Source organism: Fonsecaea monophora (assembly GCF_001642475.1).
Source record: "Fonsecaea monophora strain CBS 269.37 chromosome Unknown Scaff60, whole genome shotgun sequence".
NCBI lineage: Eukaryota > Fungi > Ascomycota > Eurotiomycetes > Chaetothyriales > Herpotrichiellaceae > Fonsecaea > Fonsecaea monophora.
In genome coordinates, this window is record NW_019173991.1 from 83573 (window position 1) to 102030 (window position 18458).

Consider the following 18458-nt stretch of genomic DNA (forward strand, 5'->3'; position numbering starts at 1 on the left):
TGCATGTGGGTGACACCAAAAAGACAGGTTTAGAGATGACGCGAAGAAGGGATTCTACAAAAATCGGACGATATGTCGGCTCTCATCTTAGAAGTGACGGGATCACGGGAGAGTGGAGCTGCACATGGTGATAATGTGTGTGTGTGTGTGTGTGTGTGTGTGTGAGAGTTGTGTGACGGCTAACATGTTCCGTCTTGGAAAATCTGATGTGGAAGGGCACTGGGAATAATAATGGGCATCGTGCAGGACGGCAATGGCGGCGGCTGAGGTTGGGATTTTTGGTGGTCTGTGTCTGTCTATCTGTCTGTCTATATCAAGCCCACCAGCGGTGTCGAGATGATGACCACGAATCCGCATGACATGTTGCTGCAACGTGCCTTCAAAAATGTACTTACACCCCCTGACATTCTCCCCTTCGGGCTCTTGGGCTCTTGGGCCCTCGGGTTCTCCTCTGCCTTTGTACAGCTTACTCCTCTTCTCTTCATTACATTATGTAGGCATGTAATTGGGATTACTAGCCAGACCTACTACCTGCTACCGATGTAGCAGCCCTAGGTACGCACATCTTATTCTATTCTATTCAGAGAACACCTCTCCGCTGAAGGAAGATCTGAAGGTTCTGAAGAAAAGTGGAAGTAATGGGATAAGTAGTAATACAGTATAAGTACAAGTACAAGTACAGGAACAAGTATAATAATTATACATATACCTATACCTACATCTTTTCGCGAAAAACATTCCCGTGTTTTGTGCAGCTTTCCTTGGTATGGGAGTGGGTATATTTTGGAGGATTGAAGAGTTGAAGAGTTGAAGGGCACACGCGTGGTGGCCGTCCCGTCCCATGGTATACTTAGATCAAATACTGGCTGGCTGGTTGGTTGGCTCCTCAGGCAGGCAGGCAGGCGGGATGATGGACCTCCCATGATGATGGGCCGAGTGGGATCGAGGAATTGTCGTCGTGCGGAAACCGCTTGTCTGTCCCCAAAAGGCGATCGTCAGCATCAGAGAATGGGGGATTTGCGCGACGAGGAAACCAGAAAGAGAGAAAATTGTTGATCCGTTAAAGATTCAGAAGAGGCAAATGCACAGTATAATCAAGTCGGTTGATCATATGGGGTTGAAACAATTATGATTTAGGCAGTTCATCATTGGATCACAGAGAGATATCTGGGGATGAGACGCAAATGCGGGTCGGGGGTTCTTACCTGTCATGATAATCCGTTGGCCGCTAGCTGGGTGAACAACAGTAGACGGCGGCTTCGTGAGCTCCTTCACTCGGCGACGGCAGCGGTTATCTGACTGAACAGATCGCGGGCGGGCGACAAGGTCGGAAGCAATTTAACGAAGTTCAACCCCCAATAGGTCCTTCATTCTGCGGCCGACTTCTTCGTGCAATCCATTGACTTCTTCGTTTGTCAATGTCCTCTCGAGACTTCGGTAGTTGATCCGGTAACAGAGACTCTTCCTCCCTGTGGTGGGATGCACGAACTCGTCGACTAGTTTCACGTCTTCAACTAGACTGCCTGCCACGTCTCGTACAACTTCCATAATATCATTTTCGTGGAATGCAGCTGGCTGAGTTTCTGTTGGGGATGCTTTTGTGGCATCTCCCCCCGCAGCAGCAGCAACACCTGAGGTCGCGTGCGCTGGTTGTGAAGCGAGCGGTGATGATGCTGCAGCCATTGGTTTGATCCAGAATGCAATGTCCTTGTAGCAGGCAGGATATTTGCTGAATGGTTCGAACTTGGTGATCTTTCCACGAGTGAATTGTTTCAAAAACCTTGGATCGGTGGACCAGAACAGACGAATGTCAGGGATACCAAACAAGAGCATCGCGAAGCGCTCAATGCCTAGGCCCCAGGCCCAGCTGATATGGTCATTCAGTCCCGCTCTGTTTAGAATGGATTGCTTCACGACGCCGCTTCCCAGCAGCTCTAACCATTCTCCTCCATGCCACAGGACCTCCAGTTCGAAAGAGGGTGACGTGAAGGGGAAATAGGCTTCAATCCAGCGAGCTTGCATGGGGGCGTCGGTTCTGGCAGCGGAGGGAAGCGATTGTCGAGAGGCCTCAAGGATGCGGCTGATAAGATACTCGAGGCTTAGTTTGAGATGTTTGGCGACTTGTTGCACTTCCGCGGGGTCATGTTCAGGTTGCAGAGGGTTTGCAGTTCCTGTGAAGTCGGTGGCTTGGTCTTCTACAACGAGACCAGTCTTGGGCATCTCTTCACAGTCCCGCTCGATCTGAGCGGCTCGGTTCTGCTGGGCTTCCCAAACTCGGGCACCTTCCATTTGGTGGAAGACCGGAAAATGACTCCTGTCGATACTATCTCTGCGGTAGACATCAGCACAGATGGTGTACCCTTTGCTCGAAGGATTCTTTGCGAGCCACTTAAATGCGGCGTTTTGGTGTGCAGAAGTATGTGTGCGCAGGAGCTGAGATGAATTGACATAGTATGTATCTGTCCTTGAACGGCCTGGATGGTCCGCAGGGAAGCCTAGGATATCAAAATTGTCTCTGACTGTGACGACCGGATTCCCCATCGCGAAGTGTTTGAACGTCGATTCTTCGAAACATGACTCTATGAGCCTCCGCGTAATACAGATGGGGTGGTCAGGATGATCGTAGAGGTTACGACCGACGAGGTCTAGTATGGAGCTGGAGAGATTCGAGGTCTGATCGAAAATGTACGGTGAACCCAGAATCTTTGCTCCAGATTGTCCATTGTCGTGGACTATTTTGTTCTCCTGTCCCAACTCTTGCAGCTTTTTCTCAAACTTGACATGATCTCCGCTCTGGCTTGATGCCGCACCAGTCTTTGCCGGGTCGACCTCGTTGACAAGATTGACAGATTGTTCGGGAAAGGCTTGCTCTGCGGTTGCAGCTTGGGCTTGAGCATTGGAGGACGCCCATCTCGATGCTACGACGACTGGGGATGAGGTAGGAGCCCTTGAACAGCTAGGAATTGACAATCTGGCAGCTTGAGCGGCACGCACAAACGCTCCCGTCTTGAGAAGCCGCATCGGAAATATTGAGAAGGATTGGACTAGCCGTTCTAAACGGTATACATACGAATGGTTGTATGGAGCTTGGTGAAAAGCAGTGGGAGAACGCGGCACGGCGACCCGAAGTTTGATTATTTTCCTGAGCTCTGGACAGAGGTCAAGCTTTGTGGACCTGTCTGTATGTACGAGCACACAAGGTACATGGCTCGGAGCCGATATCGCTTTCTTCCACCCGGCTGTCTCGAGATTCCCCGTGTCTCTCGGAACGAGGCATCCTCCATCATCAATTTATCTCCGAATCCACCTAAACATTAAACATTGATTGATTGTACAGCTGCCGCAGTTTTTCTCCCCTAACCATTATTCCTCATTTAAAACTTACATACATATGTACCGGTAGCCCTGCGCTTCCGCGAGCATTCGTTACTGTTTGTTCCTCCTCTCTTCATTCCTATCTCTATCCTTTTGGGGCCTGCTTTCCTTTGATGTTTGCCGTTCGATAGACACGACTGCGACTTTTGGGAATGGAGCCATGGCCGAAACTGCTCCAACCGTTGACACAACCACTAAGCACAATGTCGAAGCTGTGCCAAAGCAGCGGAAAGCTGCAGCAGCGATACATTATCCCTTCTGGTTCGGTGGAAGTGCGGCTTCAATGGCTGCGGTAGTCACTCATCCTCTGGACCTGGGTATGTCGCTATCCTCGGGTTCAGTCGTGTTCGCGGTCGCTTCTAACAATCTGATACAGTCAAGGTCCGCCTACAAACCCGCCCTCCCAATGCGCCCAAAACCACGCTCGGCACCTTCGCCTATGTTTTCCGCAATCAAGGGCTGTTAGGTCTATACTCCGGTCTCTCAGCCGCTCTGCTTCGGCAAATGACTTACTCGACCGTTCGATTTGGCGTGTACGAAGACCTGAAGTCTCGATTCGCCGTGCAGCCCACACCTGAAAATCCTAAGCCCCAACAGCCTCTACTCAATCTCATTCTCATGTCGTCTACCGCGGGACTCTTGGGCGGAATAGCTGGCAATCCTGGGGACGTACTCAACGTACGAATGCAATCCGACTTCACCAAGCCTCCCGAACTTCAACGAAACTACAAGCATGCACTCGACGGCCTACTACGAATGATCCGCGAAGAGGGGCCCATGTCGATATTTCGCGGCGTGACCGCGAATTCTACTCGAGCATTACTCATGAACGCCGCGCAGCTGGCGAGCTACGACGGGTTCAAATCCGCCTTTATAAACACTTTTGGAATGGCCGACACTCTCAGCACGCACTTTTGCGCCTCGTTGGCGGCAGGGTTCGTCGCGACCACCACGTGCTCGCCCGTTGATGTGATCAAAACACGGGTCATGTCCGCAGGGGGTAAGATGGGCATATTCGAAATCCTGACGCAGGCCAGCCAGAAGGAAGGCCTCCTGTGGATGTTCCGCGGATGGGTCCCGAGCTTTATGCGCCTGGGCCCACAGACGATATGTACAATGGTTTTCTTCGAGCAGCACAAGAAATGGTACCGACACTTCAAAGGCATTGAAGAATAATGCGAGAAAGAATACAAAAGAGGAGGCTTCTTGGGGGGAGACAAAAAGAAATGTGTGTCTGAGGGACTCGACGAAAACACCCACCTTATGTGGCCTTTTTGGTACAACATTGGCTTATCCGTTAAACTGACCGGGATGGGGCTCTTCTGGACCGAATCTGGGGACGAACAACATCACGTTTGTACAGCAATTCGCATTGATACGGAGTTATGGCAACGAAGCATTCTTAGCGGCGGCGGCGCCGCCACCACCGGACGTGCCTACACACAGCGCTCGTCCAGTATTTTTATCTTTCCTGTCCTGCACTAGCCGTTTGCAGACTATCACGGAGGTATGGTATACGGAGGCGTGGATGGAGACAAAGGAGGCAGGGTCTTTACGAAGGACATTGTGAGGATGTTACCAAGCTTCACCGGCCTGGTGGACGGGGTGATCGTCGTATTCATATGAAGAATTATAGACACGGGACAATGACTATATCCCGGGTTCGACCAACCATGTTTTCTGCACCTTGGGCCTTTATCCCATACCCAGTAGCCAACGGATATTAATTTCGTCTTCCAATCTAGACGGGCCTAACGCAGCCTGTCCTCTTCCCAAAAACGCCAATCTCGTGGTGTTCATCCCGTTGTGATGCCAATCTCGGCCATTCTTTTCCCAAAGAGTACCTTATCCCTCAAGACAATTCCATCAATGTTGCATCAACTCCACAGGCGGACGTGCCGTACTGGCCATTATCTTCTTGGACGGAATCTCCGCCTCCAGCTCCACATCGGATTCATCTTCGGCCTCCAGCATTACCGCCGGAAGCGCGGGGCTGTCACCGTGGGCTTTGGGGTCGTAGATCAAAGTCGAGCTTCGACTCCGATGCTTCTTTGGTGATGCATCGGCCGTGGGTGATGTGTCTGCAGACACGCCAGAGACGGCCGGCGCTCGGCTAGCTTTCAACCTTCGCAGCCCTTCGGCCGTGTATTGTACTTTGGCGTCGTCTTCAGAGGCGGAGTCGTCGGCAGCGTTGGTGGGGGCCGATGTGAGCTTGCCATTCAGTTTCTCCAGCTTCGACGCCAGATCTTCGGCGTGGACATGTGTGTTTGGAGGGTCCTCCTCTTTCATTTCCCAGCCCACGGGAGGGCTCGGTGGAGGGCTGATAAAGAACAACCTCCCAGCGTCCGGTCGGTCAAGGTATTTCTTCTCGTCCCCTATCGGGGTCGGTTCACCGAAGTAGCACTTTGCGACGGTATCTCCCATTATCGCAGACCCGTCGATAACCTGTCTAACGGCAATGGCGGCATCGACGTCGTAGAAGGAGCAGATGATGCGGTGCATGGACTTGAGTGGTGAGAAGGAGTTTAAGGGCGCGATGTCTGAGATGTGTTGTCTGATTGTCGCCAGGGACGCTGGGTGGAAGATCTTGGGATCATCAAGGCGAGTGATCAGGAGAGTGTTGGAGGGAGGTGCTGGTTGAGAAAGAGGCGGTAGAGAGGAGAGATCGATTGAGAGAGGTGATCGGGAACGTTTGGCGGATAGAGATGGGCGAGGCGAGGAGGCGGTTGAAGCGGGAGGAGAGTTTGAGGAAGGGATCTGTGTTTGCAGAGGGGAGAGAGGCTGTCGTTGTATGTCTGCCATGGTGTCGAGCCAGATAAGTTGTTCTCGAGGTAGTAATGTAAATTGAGAGAGGAAAAGTGATTGGAAAGCCTTGTGAGGATAAGACGAGTCTTTGTAGTCGCAGTATCCGGGTGGTACCTGGGATGGCAATATGATGCGCAGGGCAAAGAATTTGTTGTCAAGTGAGGCGCAGTCAAGGCTGGCCCATACGTAACAGTGGTTGGCTTGTTGTTTTCGAGGATTCGAGAAGATCGACCAGCCAGATTTGTGATAAGCGGAGAGGGCGGAGGGAGTGGAAGGCTAGGCTTCTAAGGTACCACGATACTTACATGCGTGGGGCGGGCGCAGGAAGGCTGGGAACGGCCATGCAGTGCCACCCATTCAAATCTCGCTCGCCTCGCTCGCTGGAATCCCGTTGTGAGCACGAGGGCCACCGGATCCGGAAAAACGAATATTCCGTGTCACTTCGTCTTGGCCGAGGCTGAGCCTCCTTTTTGGCTTTTGCCACCACACACACTATCACCTCTAACCCACTCGTGCCACTGCGTAGCGAAGTTGCTCATGCGCTCGTTCCTCCTTATGCTGTCTCATATGACGAGACGTAGTTCCAACCAATACCGCGTACGCTGTGGCTCAGCCTGATAGTTCCAGCTGTCATCGTGAACCCCAGCCTCATGGCTCAGCTATGATACACTGTCGTCTTTCCCACCGAGTCTTATCACAACAACTAAAAGCGCAGCCTCGGCTCTCCAAATATGCGGAGAATAGCGGCCAATAGTACTAAACATCTCCGCACTCATCGTCCTTCTACTTGTCCACCGGATGTAGGATTTTCGTCAAAGCAGGTGGACCGATTCTCGGAACCGAATGAATCATGTCTCGTGTGTGGAAGTGTGGACGTGTGGATGTCTATATAAATACGGGCATCTATGGAGTTCCCTGGTCGTGGATATGTTGCCAATTTGTCTAGTCACCTCTTTCAATCACGAACATGGCGCCATCGGCCACCACCAACGGCTATGGGGGTATGTATCTCCCCGACGACGCTGATAGAGCTGGACTTGCTCTCAGGGAACAAACGCGCCCATTGTTGAACAACCCATCACCGGACGATGTTGAAATCCTGGAGCAATTGTACGGTTCTCGGAAGAAGATGCGTATCGCCGTCCTCGGCGCTGGCATGTCTGGTTTGAACTTTTTCAAAACCGCGGAAGAGAGACTGAAGAATGTCGAAATCATATGCTACGAAAAGAACGCTGACGTTGGCGGCACCTGGTATGAGAACCGTTATCCAGGCTGTGCCTGTGATATACCCAGTGTGGTGTATCAGTTTCCCTGGAGACCCACGTCATGGTCCCGGTACTACTCATACTCGCCCGAAATTTGGGACTACATCAAAAAGGTCGAGCAGGAGAACAATTTCATTGAGAAGTATGTCAAGTTGCGGCACCGAATTGTCGCTCTTTCTTGGGACGAGGGCACCGCCCAATGGACTGTCCGTGTGCAGGACCTCACCACGGGACGGGAATTCGAGGATCATGCAGATATAGTCATCGACGGGGGTGGAGTTTTGAACAAATGGAAGTGGCCGGACATCCCTGGTCTGCACGATTTCAAGGGTACCCTCCTTCATTCAGCCCAATGGGATCAGAACACGGATCTCAAGGGTAAACGGGTCGCACTGGTCGGGGCGGGAAGCAGCGCTGTTCAGATCCTGCCGAATATCTATGACAAAGTCGACAAGGTATACACTTGGATTCGGAACAAGATCTGGATCACAGCCGGTTTCGCTCAAGCATTCGCAGGCAAAGATGGTGCCAATTTCATTTACAACGAGGAACAACGGAAGCTGTTTGATGATCCTGACGAGTATCTGGCCTACTGCAAAATGATCGAAGGTGAGCTCAATCAACGGTTCGGCTTCATCATCAATGGTTCAGAGGCACAAAAGGCAGCCCGAGAATACTCCGAGAACGAAATGAGGACGCTGCTCAAAGACCGGCCGGATCTACTGGAGAAGATCATGCCGACCGAGTTCTTCGTCGGGTGCCGTCGCCCGACTCCTGGAAACGGATACCTGGAAGCCTTGACGGGCGAAAAAACCACGGCGTTTGCATCGCAGCTGCAAAAGATCACGGAAAAGGGCTTCATCGATCCAGACGGCCAAGAGAGGGAAGTTGACGTGATCATCTGCGCCACAGGCTTTGACACCTCGTACAAACCCCGTTTCCCTCTGAGTGTTAACGGTGTTTCGAAAAATGAAGAATGGAAAGATCACCCTCACGTCCCTTCGTACTTGAGTCTCGGCCTGGCCGAGGTGCCCAATTATTTCGTCTACGGCGGCGCTTACTGTCCGTCGGCACACGGCAGTTTCTTCCCCTTGATCGAAGGGTACTGTAACTACACCGTCCAAGTGATCGAGAAGATGCAGGTGGAGAACATTCGGAGTCTGCGACCCAAGGCGAAGGTGGTGGACCAATTCTTGAGACATGCAGATTCCTTCTTGAAGAGGACTGCATGGACCGGTGAGTTCTTTTGTCCGCCCTTTCCCCCCGTGATCCCGTGGCGGATGGCAGTACAATATGGCATGAGTAGAAACGGACATGCGCTTACTTCTCGAATAGGACCATGCTCAAGCTGGTTCAAGGGCGGCAAAGTCGACGGAAAACCCGCCGTCTACCCGGGCTCGCGGCTTCATTTCCTGCGCCTGCTCGAGAAGCCGCGCTTCGAGGACTACGAGATCGAGTATGACGACCAAGACAACATGTTTGGCTTCTTCGGCAACGGCTTTCACGTCTGCGAGAGGGACGGCAGCGACATCACCTGGTACATGGGCAAACCTGGGAGAGAGGTGGACGAGGAGAAGATTAAGAGGGTCATGGACGGCACTAAGGGGATTGAGATGAAGAGGGCGTCGTGATTGATGTCGGTGGACTGCGTTCTGTCGATTATGTCAAAGGTATCTTATTCCTTCGATAAACGGATCTGGCGTGCTCGAATAGAAGGGGCAGAGGGAGGCTCAGGAGCAATGTTATAGACACGAAGACGCCAGTCCAGTAGAACATAGAAGGTAGAAGGTAGAAGGTAGAGCATAGAGCACATAGACAGATACCACACACGTGATGTTCCAACGACTACCTACCCACTACCTACTAGGTAGGCAGACGGGCACAAGTAACAGGTAGACGGACGACATCGACATGTACTCTCTCGGTACATACAAGTCTAAACTTGCAGCGGTTATTGGCTCCAAGTATAGACCATATATGATACATGATACACGATACATACAAGTCAAGTCTGATGGAACTTTTTCGTCTTCATGACATCACGAGTCTAGCTACGGGGTGTGGACCACTCATCCGCTTCCGCTTCCGGTATACGAGACCTTCCCTTTCCCTTGCCTTTTTCGTTTCTCTGCTCACGGAAAGCTTGGTACGTGCTACCCAATGTAGGGGGCCATATGTGTCTAGGGAAATGTGTTCCGTGAGTAACTATTTGGTCATGTGTTTACGGTCGTTTCGTTACGTAATCGCGAGTTCTCTCAGCCCAAGTGGTGGAAGAGTAAATCCAGATACATTCAGTCACACCATATCATCATCATCTCATTCAACTCGGATCCCCTCGAGGTGTCATCCATTTTTGTCCCTGCCCTTTCCCGAAACGTTCTCGTCTCTTCCTTTTTTTTTTTTCTTTTGTCGTTATTGCTCCATGTCTCTCGCATCGCAAGTTTCCTTCAGATTCGGGAGATCTTGCTGCTGTCGCTGTCTACACTCTAAGTCCAGCCATCTCGGATCACGGGATTACCACGCCGTCGCACGTTCACTCTTTACCCGGATCAACGCTGCAGACGTGGGAACGAGAACGAGATCGTCAAAACCCGCCGGGATGAAGTTCACCACCCCATCGATGGATCCGCCGAAACACGAAATGGCCTATTTCCCGGACATGACGACCTCGTTACCCAGCGAGTCGGGCGACTTTCGACGGGTTCTGTGGACGGGGTTGTACAGTCAGTTGGTCCTCATGACGGTACCGGTGGACGGAGAGATCGGAGACGAGGTGAGTCTCTCCTGGTCTCCTGGTCCCAGGGTTCTCCGGCGATTCTTCTGGCGGATGGGGTTGATGTGTCGAATGCTTTTGTGTGGCGGTCGCTATTAATATCGTGGCTTATTTTTATCTCTGTAGAAACACACCGTCGATCAGATCTTAACATTCACATCCGGCAAAGGAAAGGCCACCATCAACGGCGTGGATCAAGACGTCAAGGCTGGAGATCTCATCATTGTGCCGGCGGGTACGCAGCACCAGTTCATCAACACCGGTCCGACACCGTTGATCTTGTATACTGTGTACTCGCCGGCCGAGCACAAGCCGACCACCGTGCACAAGGACAAGGCACAGGGCGACCGCGAGGAGGAAGAGGGGATCGACGAACCGCCCGAGTGGAGTCAGAGGAGTAAGAAGGAGAATGAGGAGTTGGGGCTGGTCGATCCAGAGGGTCACTGAGATGTCGCGGTAGTAATTTGTGAGTGTGACGCCACGGTCCAGAGGGATGGGTCGGTCGACAGTGTGTCTTGATTCTTTCGAATGCTGGGACTTGTATGCCAGATAGATGGCCAAAATAAGTGTTGTGACCAATCTCTCGAGCACAGAATCATCTTTTCTTCTTGCCCACAACCTTTGTAAACCCGTCTTCGTCCACCTCAGGCTCGGGCTTCTGCTTCGGTTTCCAGTCAATGTCAATGAGTGACGGCGGGGCATCGTCCATCTGCACGTCTGCTCGATCAGGGAACCCATTCCACTCTTCCTCGTCATCATCGTCGTCGTCATCCCAATCCGTCTCTTCCGCGTCCTTGTCCTCCCCCCTGACGATACCGACGACCTTGTCACCACCTCCGTCTTTCTGCTTCTCCTGCCACTTTGCGTAGAGGTCGATCAATTCCGAGACGTCCCCCGCGCCCAATTTCGTGGCGCCGCTCCAGATCTTGGCGGCCGTCTCTTCGGCGCTGCCGTCGTCGACCACGACCTCGAACTCGTCCAGCATGACTTGGATCAGCACCTCTTCCAGGTCGCCGACGTCGGCCAGTTGCGGGGGCGTCGACGTGAGCAGTTCCGACACGGCGCCGGCGAACCAGTCCCGCTTGTCCTTGGAGACCTCGGGGGAGCCGCCCCAGGAGTTTTGGATCGCGAGGGTCAAGGCCGGCCAGGACCAGAGGTGGAGGGCCACCAGCAGGTCGATCTGGGAGGAGAGAGATTGAGTTGAAGACGCTGTCGCAGTGGGCGCGGGGCCCGGAAGTGGGCTGGGTTGCGACATTGCGTCTTGTTCGGCGAAATAGGACGAGGGAGAAGCAGGATGCGACAAGGAGTGGTTCTTGTGTGAGGTGTCACACCTGTAGAAAATGCCAGCCAATCTGCCAGTCACTCGAAAATTGATCTGCGTGTCTGTGGCACAATAATTCAGAGAAAAAAATATTCCTGGTGGTCGGCGGATCGGGCAATCTCTCGCCGAGAATAATATGTCAAAAGATGTCACTACACACCGAGTGCGAAGTAACACTACATACCGTTGACACAAACAGAGAGTGAAACGCGTCAACGGGTACAAGTCAAGTCACATCAATGTCGAGAGGCACGGTCGATCGGTGAGCCTAGTGATGAATAGAAATCTGTCAATTATTATCTGACTGCCCTTTTATTTCTTTGCTTTCCTGTTCTAAACCAGTGCCTGCTTCTAGCGACTCACCGCCAACACATAACCTCACCACACAGACAGGTGGATGAACTCCACAAACAATTTGACAATCACGCAGTCGACTTTACGCCGAGATCTAGTGTGCAAGAGACTCGCTTCGCACTCAAGACCGCCAAAATGGGCGAACCCAACTCAGTACCGGCAGCACCAATGGCAGACCAAGACGAGCGGGCGGCCCTCACCTCGCGAATCATCCCGACCATGAGTCTCTCGGTGGCTGAAAATCCTCTCACAGCGCCCTTGGCCCCAGTACAGGCGACATCTGCTTCAGAACGTGCCGCCGCGAGATTCAAAGTGGAGGGCAACGCTGTCCTGACGGGCGGAGCGGGGACATTGGCCCTGGTCTCTGCGCGGGCACTGCTTGAGCACGGCGCCGGTGGGGTCGCCCTCATGGACCTGCCCGTGACGATTCAGACGTCCTCGGAGGCGATAGCGCGACTGAAGGAGGATTTCCCCAACGCAAAAGTCCACACCATCCCCGTCGACGTGACGTCGGAGGCGGAGGTGGACCGCGCATTCCAGGCCGCAGAGGAGATGCTCGGCAGTGTCGACGTGCTATGCTGCTTCGCGGGCATCGTCGGGTGCGTGCACTCCGTCTCCGCGACGGCCAGCCAATTCCGCAAGGTCGTCGACGTCAACCTGACGGGGTCGTTCCTCTGCGCCCAAGCCGCGGCGCGACGCATGATCGCTTCCCAGTCCGGCGGCGCCATCGTCTTCACGGCCTCCATCTCGGCCTACGCGACAAACTTCCCCCAACCCCAGGCAGCCTACAACGTCAGCAAAGCCGGCGTCGCGCACCTGACGCGGAACCTCGCTGCCGAGTGGGCAGTCCACGGCATCCGCGTCAACTGCATCTCTCCCGGGTACATGGACACGGTGCTCAACGCCGGCGACAGCCTGAAACCCGTGCGGGACATCTGGGCCAGCCGCTGCCCCATGGGCCGAATGGGCGATGTGGAGGAAATCACGGGGCCCGTCGTCCTCCTCAGTAGCAGGAGAGCAGGGAGATACATCACCGGCGCAGATCTGCGGGTGGATGGAGGTGCCTTGTGCTTTTAGGTGGAATTCCTCTCGCCCGAGACACGGCAACCATGAGTGAAAGGAACCTCACTGTAATGCAATTAACTTCCCTCGAGACGTTGCAATTCATAGAAAATAGACTGTTTTCAATCTTTTCTTCCGTGACAAAAGGGGGTTGCCTCACGGATGATCCATTGTATGCTCGAAAAAGTAATATATTCTTGTATCTAGACATAGACATATCGATCACAGCCAACGTGGGATATTCTCGCTGCGGCACATCATAAAAAGAAAAAGGGGGTTAAAGGTTTGGAACTTTTCTCTTCGCTTTCGCTCTCACGTTCGTTTGCACTTGCGAACCTTTGAAAGAACAGGACATCTGGTTGCATCCTGTGCTTGCATGTATGGATGTGGTGGTCTCCCGGTCTTTGCGTGTTTGTTCACTTCCAATAAACGCGGCCTAGTCCAGCCAAGCCATCTCAAAGGGAAGAAACAGATTAAAACCTGTGGAGACGTGCGAACGCATAACTTGACAGATCACCGAGGAGCGCAGCAAGACAGCCCGCAACCACAGGCCCGCATACGCGACAACGAAGAGAGATATGACTAGATACGAGAAGCCTACGCCTCTGGTTCATGCCTGGCCTTCTCTGCATCTTCGGCTTTGATGGCGTGCCGGTCTCCCTGCGCGGGAAGTTCCTGGTTGCTGCGCGTACTGGCCTCGGTCGACTCGCCTGGGGTGGTCAAGGCGCCGGCCTTCCGGATCATGTCCGAGTGTTCTCCGATGCCATAGCGATCTTCCCTGGGGATGTTGGGGTCGATACCGTTTTGGTCCGGGTTTTGCGGCGTCCAGGCGAGATAGTCGCGGCGGACCTGTCAAGCAAGGAACGTTGGTTAGTATCAATTGACGTGAGAATTTGAAAAGGCTAGAAAATCGGGTGCGTTGGAAAAAGGAACAGGACATACCTCAACGTAGTCATAGGCAAACTCGCCCAGTTGGTCATCGTCCATGCCGAGCAGCTCGGCCTCCTCTGAAGCACGCAAATGCAGACCCGGGATAAAGTTGACAATGTAAGCCAGGATGGCGCTCATGACGAAGGCATAGCCCGTACATGCCAGGACATAGGCGAGTTGGATATAGAATTGGCGATAGTTCCCAATCGGCCACCCGCCGATGGCAGTGCCTGTTGTTGGATTGGTGCCGCCTGTATTGACACCGTCGAGACCCACAACGTAGTCGACGCCAAAAAGAGCGTTGAACATCAGACCAATCATGCCAGCGACACCGTGCTCAGCGAACACGTCCATGGAGTCGTCGATCCGGATCCAATACTTGACTAGAAATAACAGTCAGCACCACAGAAGCCCCAAGCAGAAGGGTCCTGGATATGGCTCACTCTTGGTGGCAAAATTGCAGCCAATGCCAGTAACAATGCCCAATACTACACTGCCCCATGTGTCAAGGTATCCGGACGCGGGCGTGGCCGCCACAAGCCCAGAGATGGTTCCGGAACACCAACCGACCATCGACCATTTCCGAGCGAGCCTGAAATCGAGCAGAACCCAGGCGGCCGCGGCAAAAGTGGCTGTCAAATTAGAATTCCAGCAAGCAATGACAGCCCTGAGGTTGGCTCCAAAGGAGGAACCACCGTTGAAGCCTAGCCAGCCAAACCATAGCAGGACGGTTCCGAGGAGGATAAAGGAAACGTTGTGGGGGCGGAAGTTGAGCATCATCTTCTCCTGTCTCTTTCCCAGAACCATGGAATAGGCCAAGGCAGACATGCCAGAGCCGATCTCAACGGGCCCACCACCAGCATAATCCATAACGCCGTAATTGAATGCCCAGCCGTTGACATTCCACACCCAGCACGCGATCGGGTTGTACACGAGGGTTGCCCACAGAAAGGTCCAAACGAGGAAAGGCATTAATCGGCCACGTTCGGCCACGGCGCCTGCAACGATAGCAGCGGTCACGCAGCAGAATTGCATCTGTGAGTCACCCATCAGAGTCGTGTTGCCAGAAAAGGATCAAGGTCGCTCACCTGGTAGAAGGAATATAGGAGGCTAGGGACCAGAGGCGACCCGGGGCTGGGGGCCCCCAGAGTTCGTTTCAGGCCAAAGTGAACCAGATCTCCAATAAAGCCGCTTGTGCCGGTAGGGGAGAAGGTAAGTGAATAGCCCCAAAAGTACCACTGGAAGTTGATGACACTGCCTGCGGCCATGCAAGCCCACATCAAGGACAAGGCCGACTTTCGTCGTGCCAGGCCCGAATAGAGAAAGCCGAGGCCCGGCACCATGATCAACACCAGACATGATGAGATGATGATATATGCCTGGTCGCCCGACTGATACCATTTGTTCAGATTCTCCGTTCCTGCACCATGGTCAGAGAATCCGCCATCCGAACGCGATCAAGACAACGTACTTGAGTCTCCTCCTGTTCTCTCATTCGTAGCCAGAGAGTAGTCGGCTGGCGCGCCGGTCCAGTTGTATGAGGCATACGAAGGGAGAAAGTCGGCGATGTCACTCGACGACATGGTGACGGCACCGTGATTGAGACGGGGTTCTGCAGAGGGGAGTGAGCCTCGGTAAGGGCGTTTTCGAGGCTGTCAAACTCCCAAGCAGGCCAGTTCAAGATATATACCTCGTCGCAGAAGAGAAGAGTAGTCGTGGAAAAAGAAAAATCAGGTGCCAATAAGCCAGCAGTCTAAGAAGTAATTCCCAGGACTTTACCGGACAGCAGGAGACGACGTGGTTGGTGCCGTGGCGATGATAAGGGCAAACGACATAAAAGATAGGAACAATCAAGCCTGTCAAGCACGCGAGACAAGAGATACGAAACGAGGTGGATGCCGTTTTCCAAGACTGTACAGCCCCAGGGATGTTTGACTGAAGAAGCAAGGGAAAGACGACAAGACGGAGCTAAAAGCCTCAAAAGATGATTTTCAACGACATTGGACAGCTGCACAGTGGACATTTAGACAGGGTGGGAAAAGTTCGGTGTCGCGTCATGGGTCAGCGGAGTGGGAGTAACGAGGGTTGGAGGTGATGCATCTGTGACGGTCTCGATGGAGCAAGGGTCACGGCGATCTGAGTGGACCGCATGTCACAGGAACCGGGGGAGGAGCTTGTTACGGGTGGCCTTTGGGTCTCTGTCCGTATGTGTCTGTGGACTGATGGGATGAGCCGCTTGAGGTGTTTTTCTTTTCTTTTCTTTTCTCGTCTTTATCTTCCACCTCTTTTACTTGTCTTCCTCGAGGGAATGTTGCGGATTGGGCAAGACTAGGGAGGTACCTGGGTCCGGTAAATCGCTCGTTGGTGGTCTGTTGGACTTGCAGCTTGTTTGGAAATTTGTGGGGTTGTCGTAGCTGGTTGGTGGTTCGCACTTAGCACGAGCCCGCGCGGACCGAAACCGAGGAAAAGAAAACAATACAATGATCATGACGAAAAAGCTGAATCCGTATCTGTGATCTGGATGCATGTCTGGTGGCTTGGCAGCACGAGAAGCTGTTACAAGACTCGACGGCTTTTGGGGCCGAGATCCCCAGCCTGATCGTATTGTCCTTCGGTGAGTGGTTAGCTGTCAATTGTTATCAAAGACATGTTTGCACGGAAGTCGTGGTCCAGTCGGCTCCAAAGCCTTGGCCTGTGAATATCTCAGGAGACCTCATCAGTCGATCGCAAGGCCATCCTGCAGGAGTACCGTACGGCGTACGGACAGATGGACTTGGTATTCGGTACAACTGACTAACTGACTGACTGACGGATTGACTCGAGAATAGACTTTCGCCCGATATCGGGAAGACTTGGTAGTGAGAGGGTGAACAACCCTGCTGGCAAAAGCAACAGCCCAACAACACACGCGACAAAGAGAAAATTTTTCGGTTGAGGGAGATTTGTGTCTCGTAATGCCAAGGCAGTTCTTAAAGACGGCAAGAAGCGAAGAGAATTGCTTCTGGTAATTGCAGCTTTCAACCAGGTGTAAAACACGGTGTAATCAGCGCGGTTATTCATTTCGTCGACGAGTGATTCAAGATAGAGGTTGAAAACGACCAATGGGAACGGCAAAGCTTATCAGACTTTCATGATTTTCGTGCAGACCCGATGCAGGGATGAGCCCGGCAAAAGACGCAGCGCACGCATTAGCCTCATGCAAGGGCCCAGCTTATTTTCTGTTCCATATCGGCCACTGTTTGTCCACTTTAACCGAGCGAGCGAGCGAAAGCCAATGATGCCAAGCGAAAATAGTTTGACGTCAGAGGCACGTGAGCAGCCAAGCAACGTATCTCCTTTCTCAGCTACGGAACCTCGCAGCCTCCGTCTGGGGGATCATAGCTTATAGCCATGCACAAACTGGGGTGCATGTGAAAACAATGGCAATCCCAAATTGGAGTACCTCTGCCTCTGCGATAGACTTGTCGCATGATGCGCATAATCTTTTCACGCATTAGCTCCCTCTGCTCATCGACCACTCCTCCTCCAACTTCTCCAGGTCACGCTTAAAGGGAAAATTTTTTGTCCAGGGGTGAAAGAAATTTTTCACTCAGATTATCGCTTATTGCCCTTCAACAGAAGGTGCATCAGGTATTGTCGAATCGACGGCAGCTCAGAACCCCCCGGAGAAGGATCGTGAGTGCCGTACCTCACTTCTGCATCCTTATCAGTCGTTATATGTCTTTGATGTTTTATCCGCGCCACAAAGCTGAACAACCCCCCTCTCCACACCCAATCCTCCACAAAAAGAAACTACAAAACAATTTCGTCTTCGTATAGCTTCGTGTTTCTCTGGCAAAAGTCATGCCACCCTTGCCTCTGTTATCTCTTCCAAGACATCAAACCTTGAGCAGAGAGTTCGGGCGCCATGTGCTGCCGTTCTGGGCACACAGAGCTTGATGATGAATCTACCAACACCGGGTTTGATCGGATAACTGGGGACGGGCACCGTCCTTAGCACGGTCTCTACACGCTACAAAAGCGGGCCTAGCACGGTACTCAGCCCAGACAACCGTACGAGTACTTGGACTGAGATTACGCCAATGGAGGCAGGGCGGGAACTGATTGAGTCGAAAACACCATACAATACACGCGCGTGTGCGCGAGGCTTATTCGAGGATTTACAAGGATTGAATAGTAGGTGTGAGGATCCCCGTCCCCCCTCTTCCCTCTGCCTCTTCCCTTCCCAGGCGTCCGGTTCTGTTGATCGTCGGGGAAGTTCGCTACGAGAAACACTTGATAGCGGGGACGAATGAATGTGCCAACCAACCTTGTGAGTATAGTTCAGAACAGTTCACCTGAGATGACCTTTCAAGGGCGATCCGATGACCAGCTTGACAGCCTACCTCCCTATCTAAAGAAGCAATATGCCTCTCGTCCCGACCCTTCGCGTTTGACACCAGCTCGATTACGCCATAATAGTGCCACCTACAACCTCGCCTGTTTTCCCCTCCCTGCACGAATCTTTCTCCCAATGGCATCTCACTTTATTATCTGGGGATTTTCTTTTTATTTAGCAACTTTGTTTTGCCTC

The 18458-nt window shown here is 52.8% G+C and overlaps 8 protein-coding genes across 8 annotated transcripts; 4 read left to right on the forward strand and 4 right to left on the reverse strand.

Moving 5' to 3' along the window:
- Positions 1 to 1338: 1338 nt before the first annotated feature.
- On the reverse strand, positions 1339 to 3021 carry AYO21_07619 (phenylalanine-tRNA ligase; the record flags this gene model as incomplete). Its single annotated transcript, XM_022657573.1, has 1 exon — positions 1339 to 3021. The coding sequence occupies one exon, from the start codon at positions 3019 to 3021 to the stop codon at positions 1339 to 1341; it is 1683 nt and encodes a 560-aa protein (XP_022510111.1).
- A 514-nt stretch (positions 3022 to 3535) lies between these two features.
- AYO21_07620 (hypothetical protein) lies at positions 3536 to 4551 on the forward strand (the record flags this gene model as incomplete). The annotated part of the gene is made up of 2 exons (XM_022657574.1): positions 3536 to 3692; positions 3752 to 4551. 2 exons carry the CDS (start codon positions 3536 to 3538, stop codon positions 4549 to 4551), a joined length of 957 nt encoding a protein of 318 aa, XP_022510112.1.
- A 690-nt stretch (positions 4552 to 5241) lies between these two features.
- Positions 5242 to 6177, reverse strand: AYO21_07621 (hypothetical protein; the record flags this gene model as incomplete). Its single annotated transcript, XM_022657575.1, has 1 exon — positions 5242 to 6177. One exon carries the CDS (start codon positions 6175 to 6177, stop codon positions 5242 to 5244), a length of 936 nt encoding a protein of 311 aa, XP_022510113.1.
- A 970-nt stretch (positions 6178 to 7147) lies between these two features.
- On the forward strand, positions 7148 to 9076 carry AYO21_07622 (hypothetical protein; the record flags this gene model as incomplete). The annotated part of the gene is made up of 2 exons (XM_022657576.1): positions 7148 to 8681; positions 8781 to 9076. The coding sequence occupies 2 exons, from the start codon at positions 7148 to 7150 to the stop codon at positions 9074 to 9076; spliced, it is 1830 nt and encodes a 609-aa protein (XP_022510114.1).
- Positions 9077 to 10086: 1010 nt separating this feature from the next.
- Positions 10087 to 10665, forward strand: AYO21_07623 (hypothetical protein; the record flags this gene model as incomplete). Its single annotated transcript, XM_022657577.1, has 2 exons — positions 10087 to 10218; positions 10345 to 10665. 2 exons carry the CDS (start codon positions 10087 to 10089, stop codon positions 10663 to 10665), a joined length of 453 nt encoding a protein of 150 aa, XP_022510115.1.
- A 148-nt stretch (positions 10666 to 10813) lies between these two features.
- On the reverse strand, positions 10814 to 11473 carry AYO21_07624 (hypothetical protein; the record flags this gene model as incomplete). Its single annotated transcript, XM_022657578.1, has 1 exon — positions 10814 to 11473. One exon carries the CDS (start codon positions 11471 to 11473, stop codon positions 10814 to 10816), a length of 660 nt encoding a protein of 219 aa, XP_022510116.1.
- Positions 11474 to 12028: 555 nt separating this feature from the next.
- AYO21_07625 (hypothetical protein) lies at positions 12029 to 12970 on the forward strand (the record flags this gene model as incomplete). The annotated part of the gene is made up of 1 exon (XM_022657579.1): positions 12029 to 12970. One exon carries the CDS (start codon positions 12029 to 12031, stop codon positions 12968 to 12970), a length of 942 nt encoding a protein of 313 aa, XP_022510117.1.
- A 582-nt stretch (positions 12971 to 13552) lies between these two features.
- On the reverse strand, positions 13553 to 15468 carry AYO21_07626 (hypothetical protein; the record flags this gene model as incomplete). The annotated part of the gene is made up of 5 exons (XM_022657580.1): positions 13553 to 13804; positions 13898 to 14268; positions 14329 to 14920; positions 14974 to 15305; positions 15357 to 15468. The coding sequence occupies 5 exons, from the start codon at positions 15466 to 15468 to the stop codon at positions 13553 to 13555; spliced, it is 1659 nt and encodes a 552-aa protein (XP_022510118.1).
- Between the last annotated feature and the right edge of the window lie 2990 nt (positions 15469 to 18458).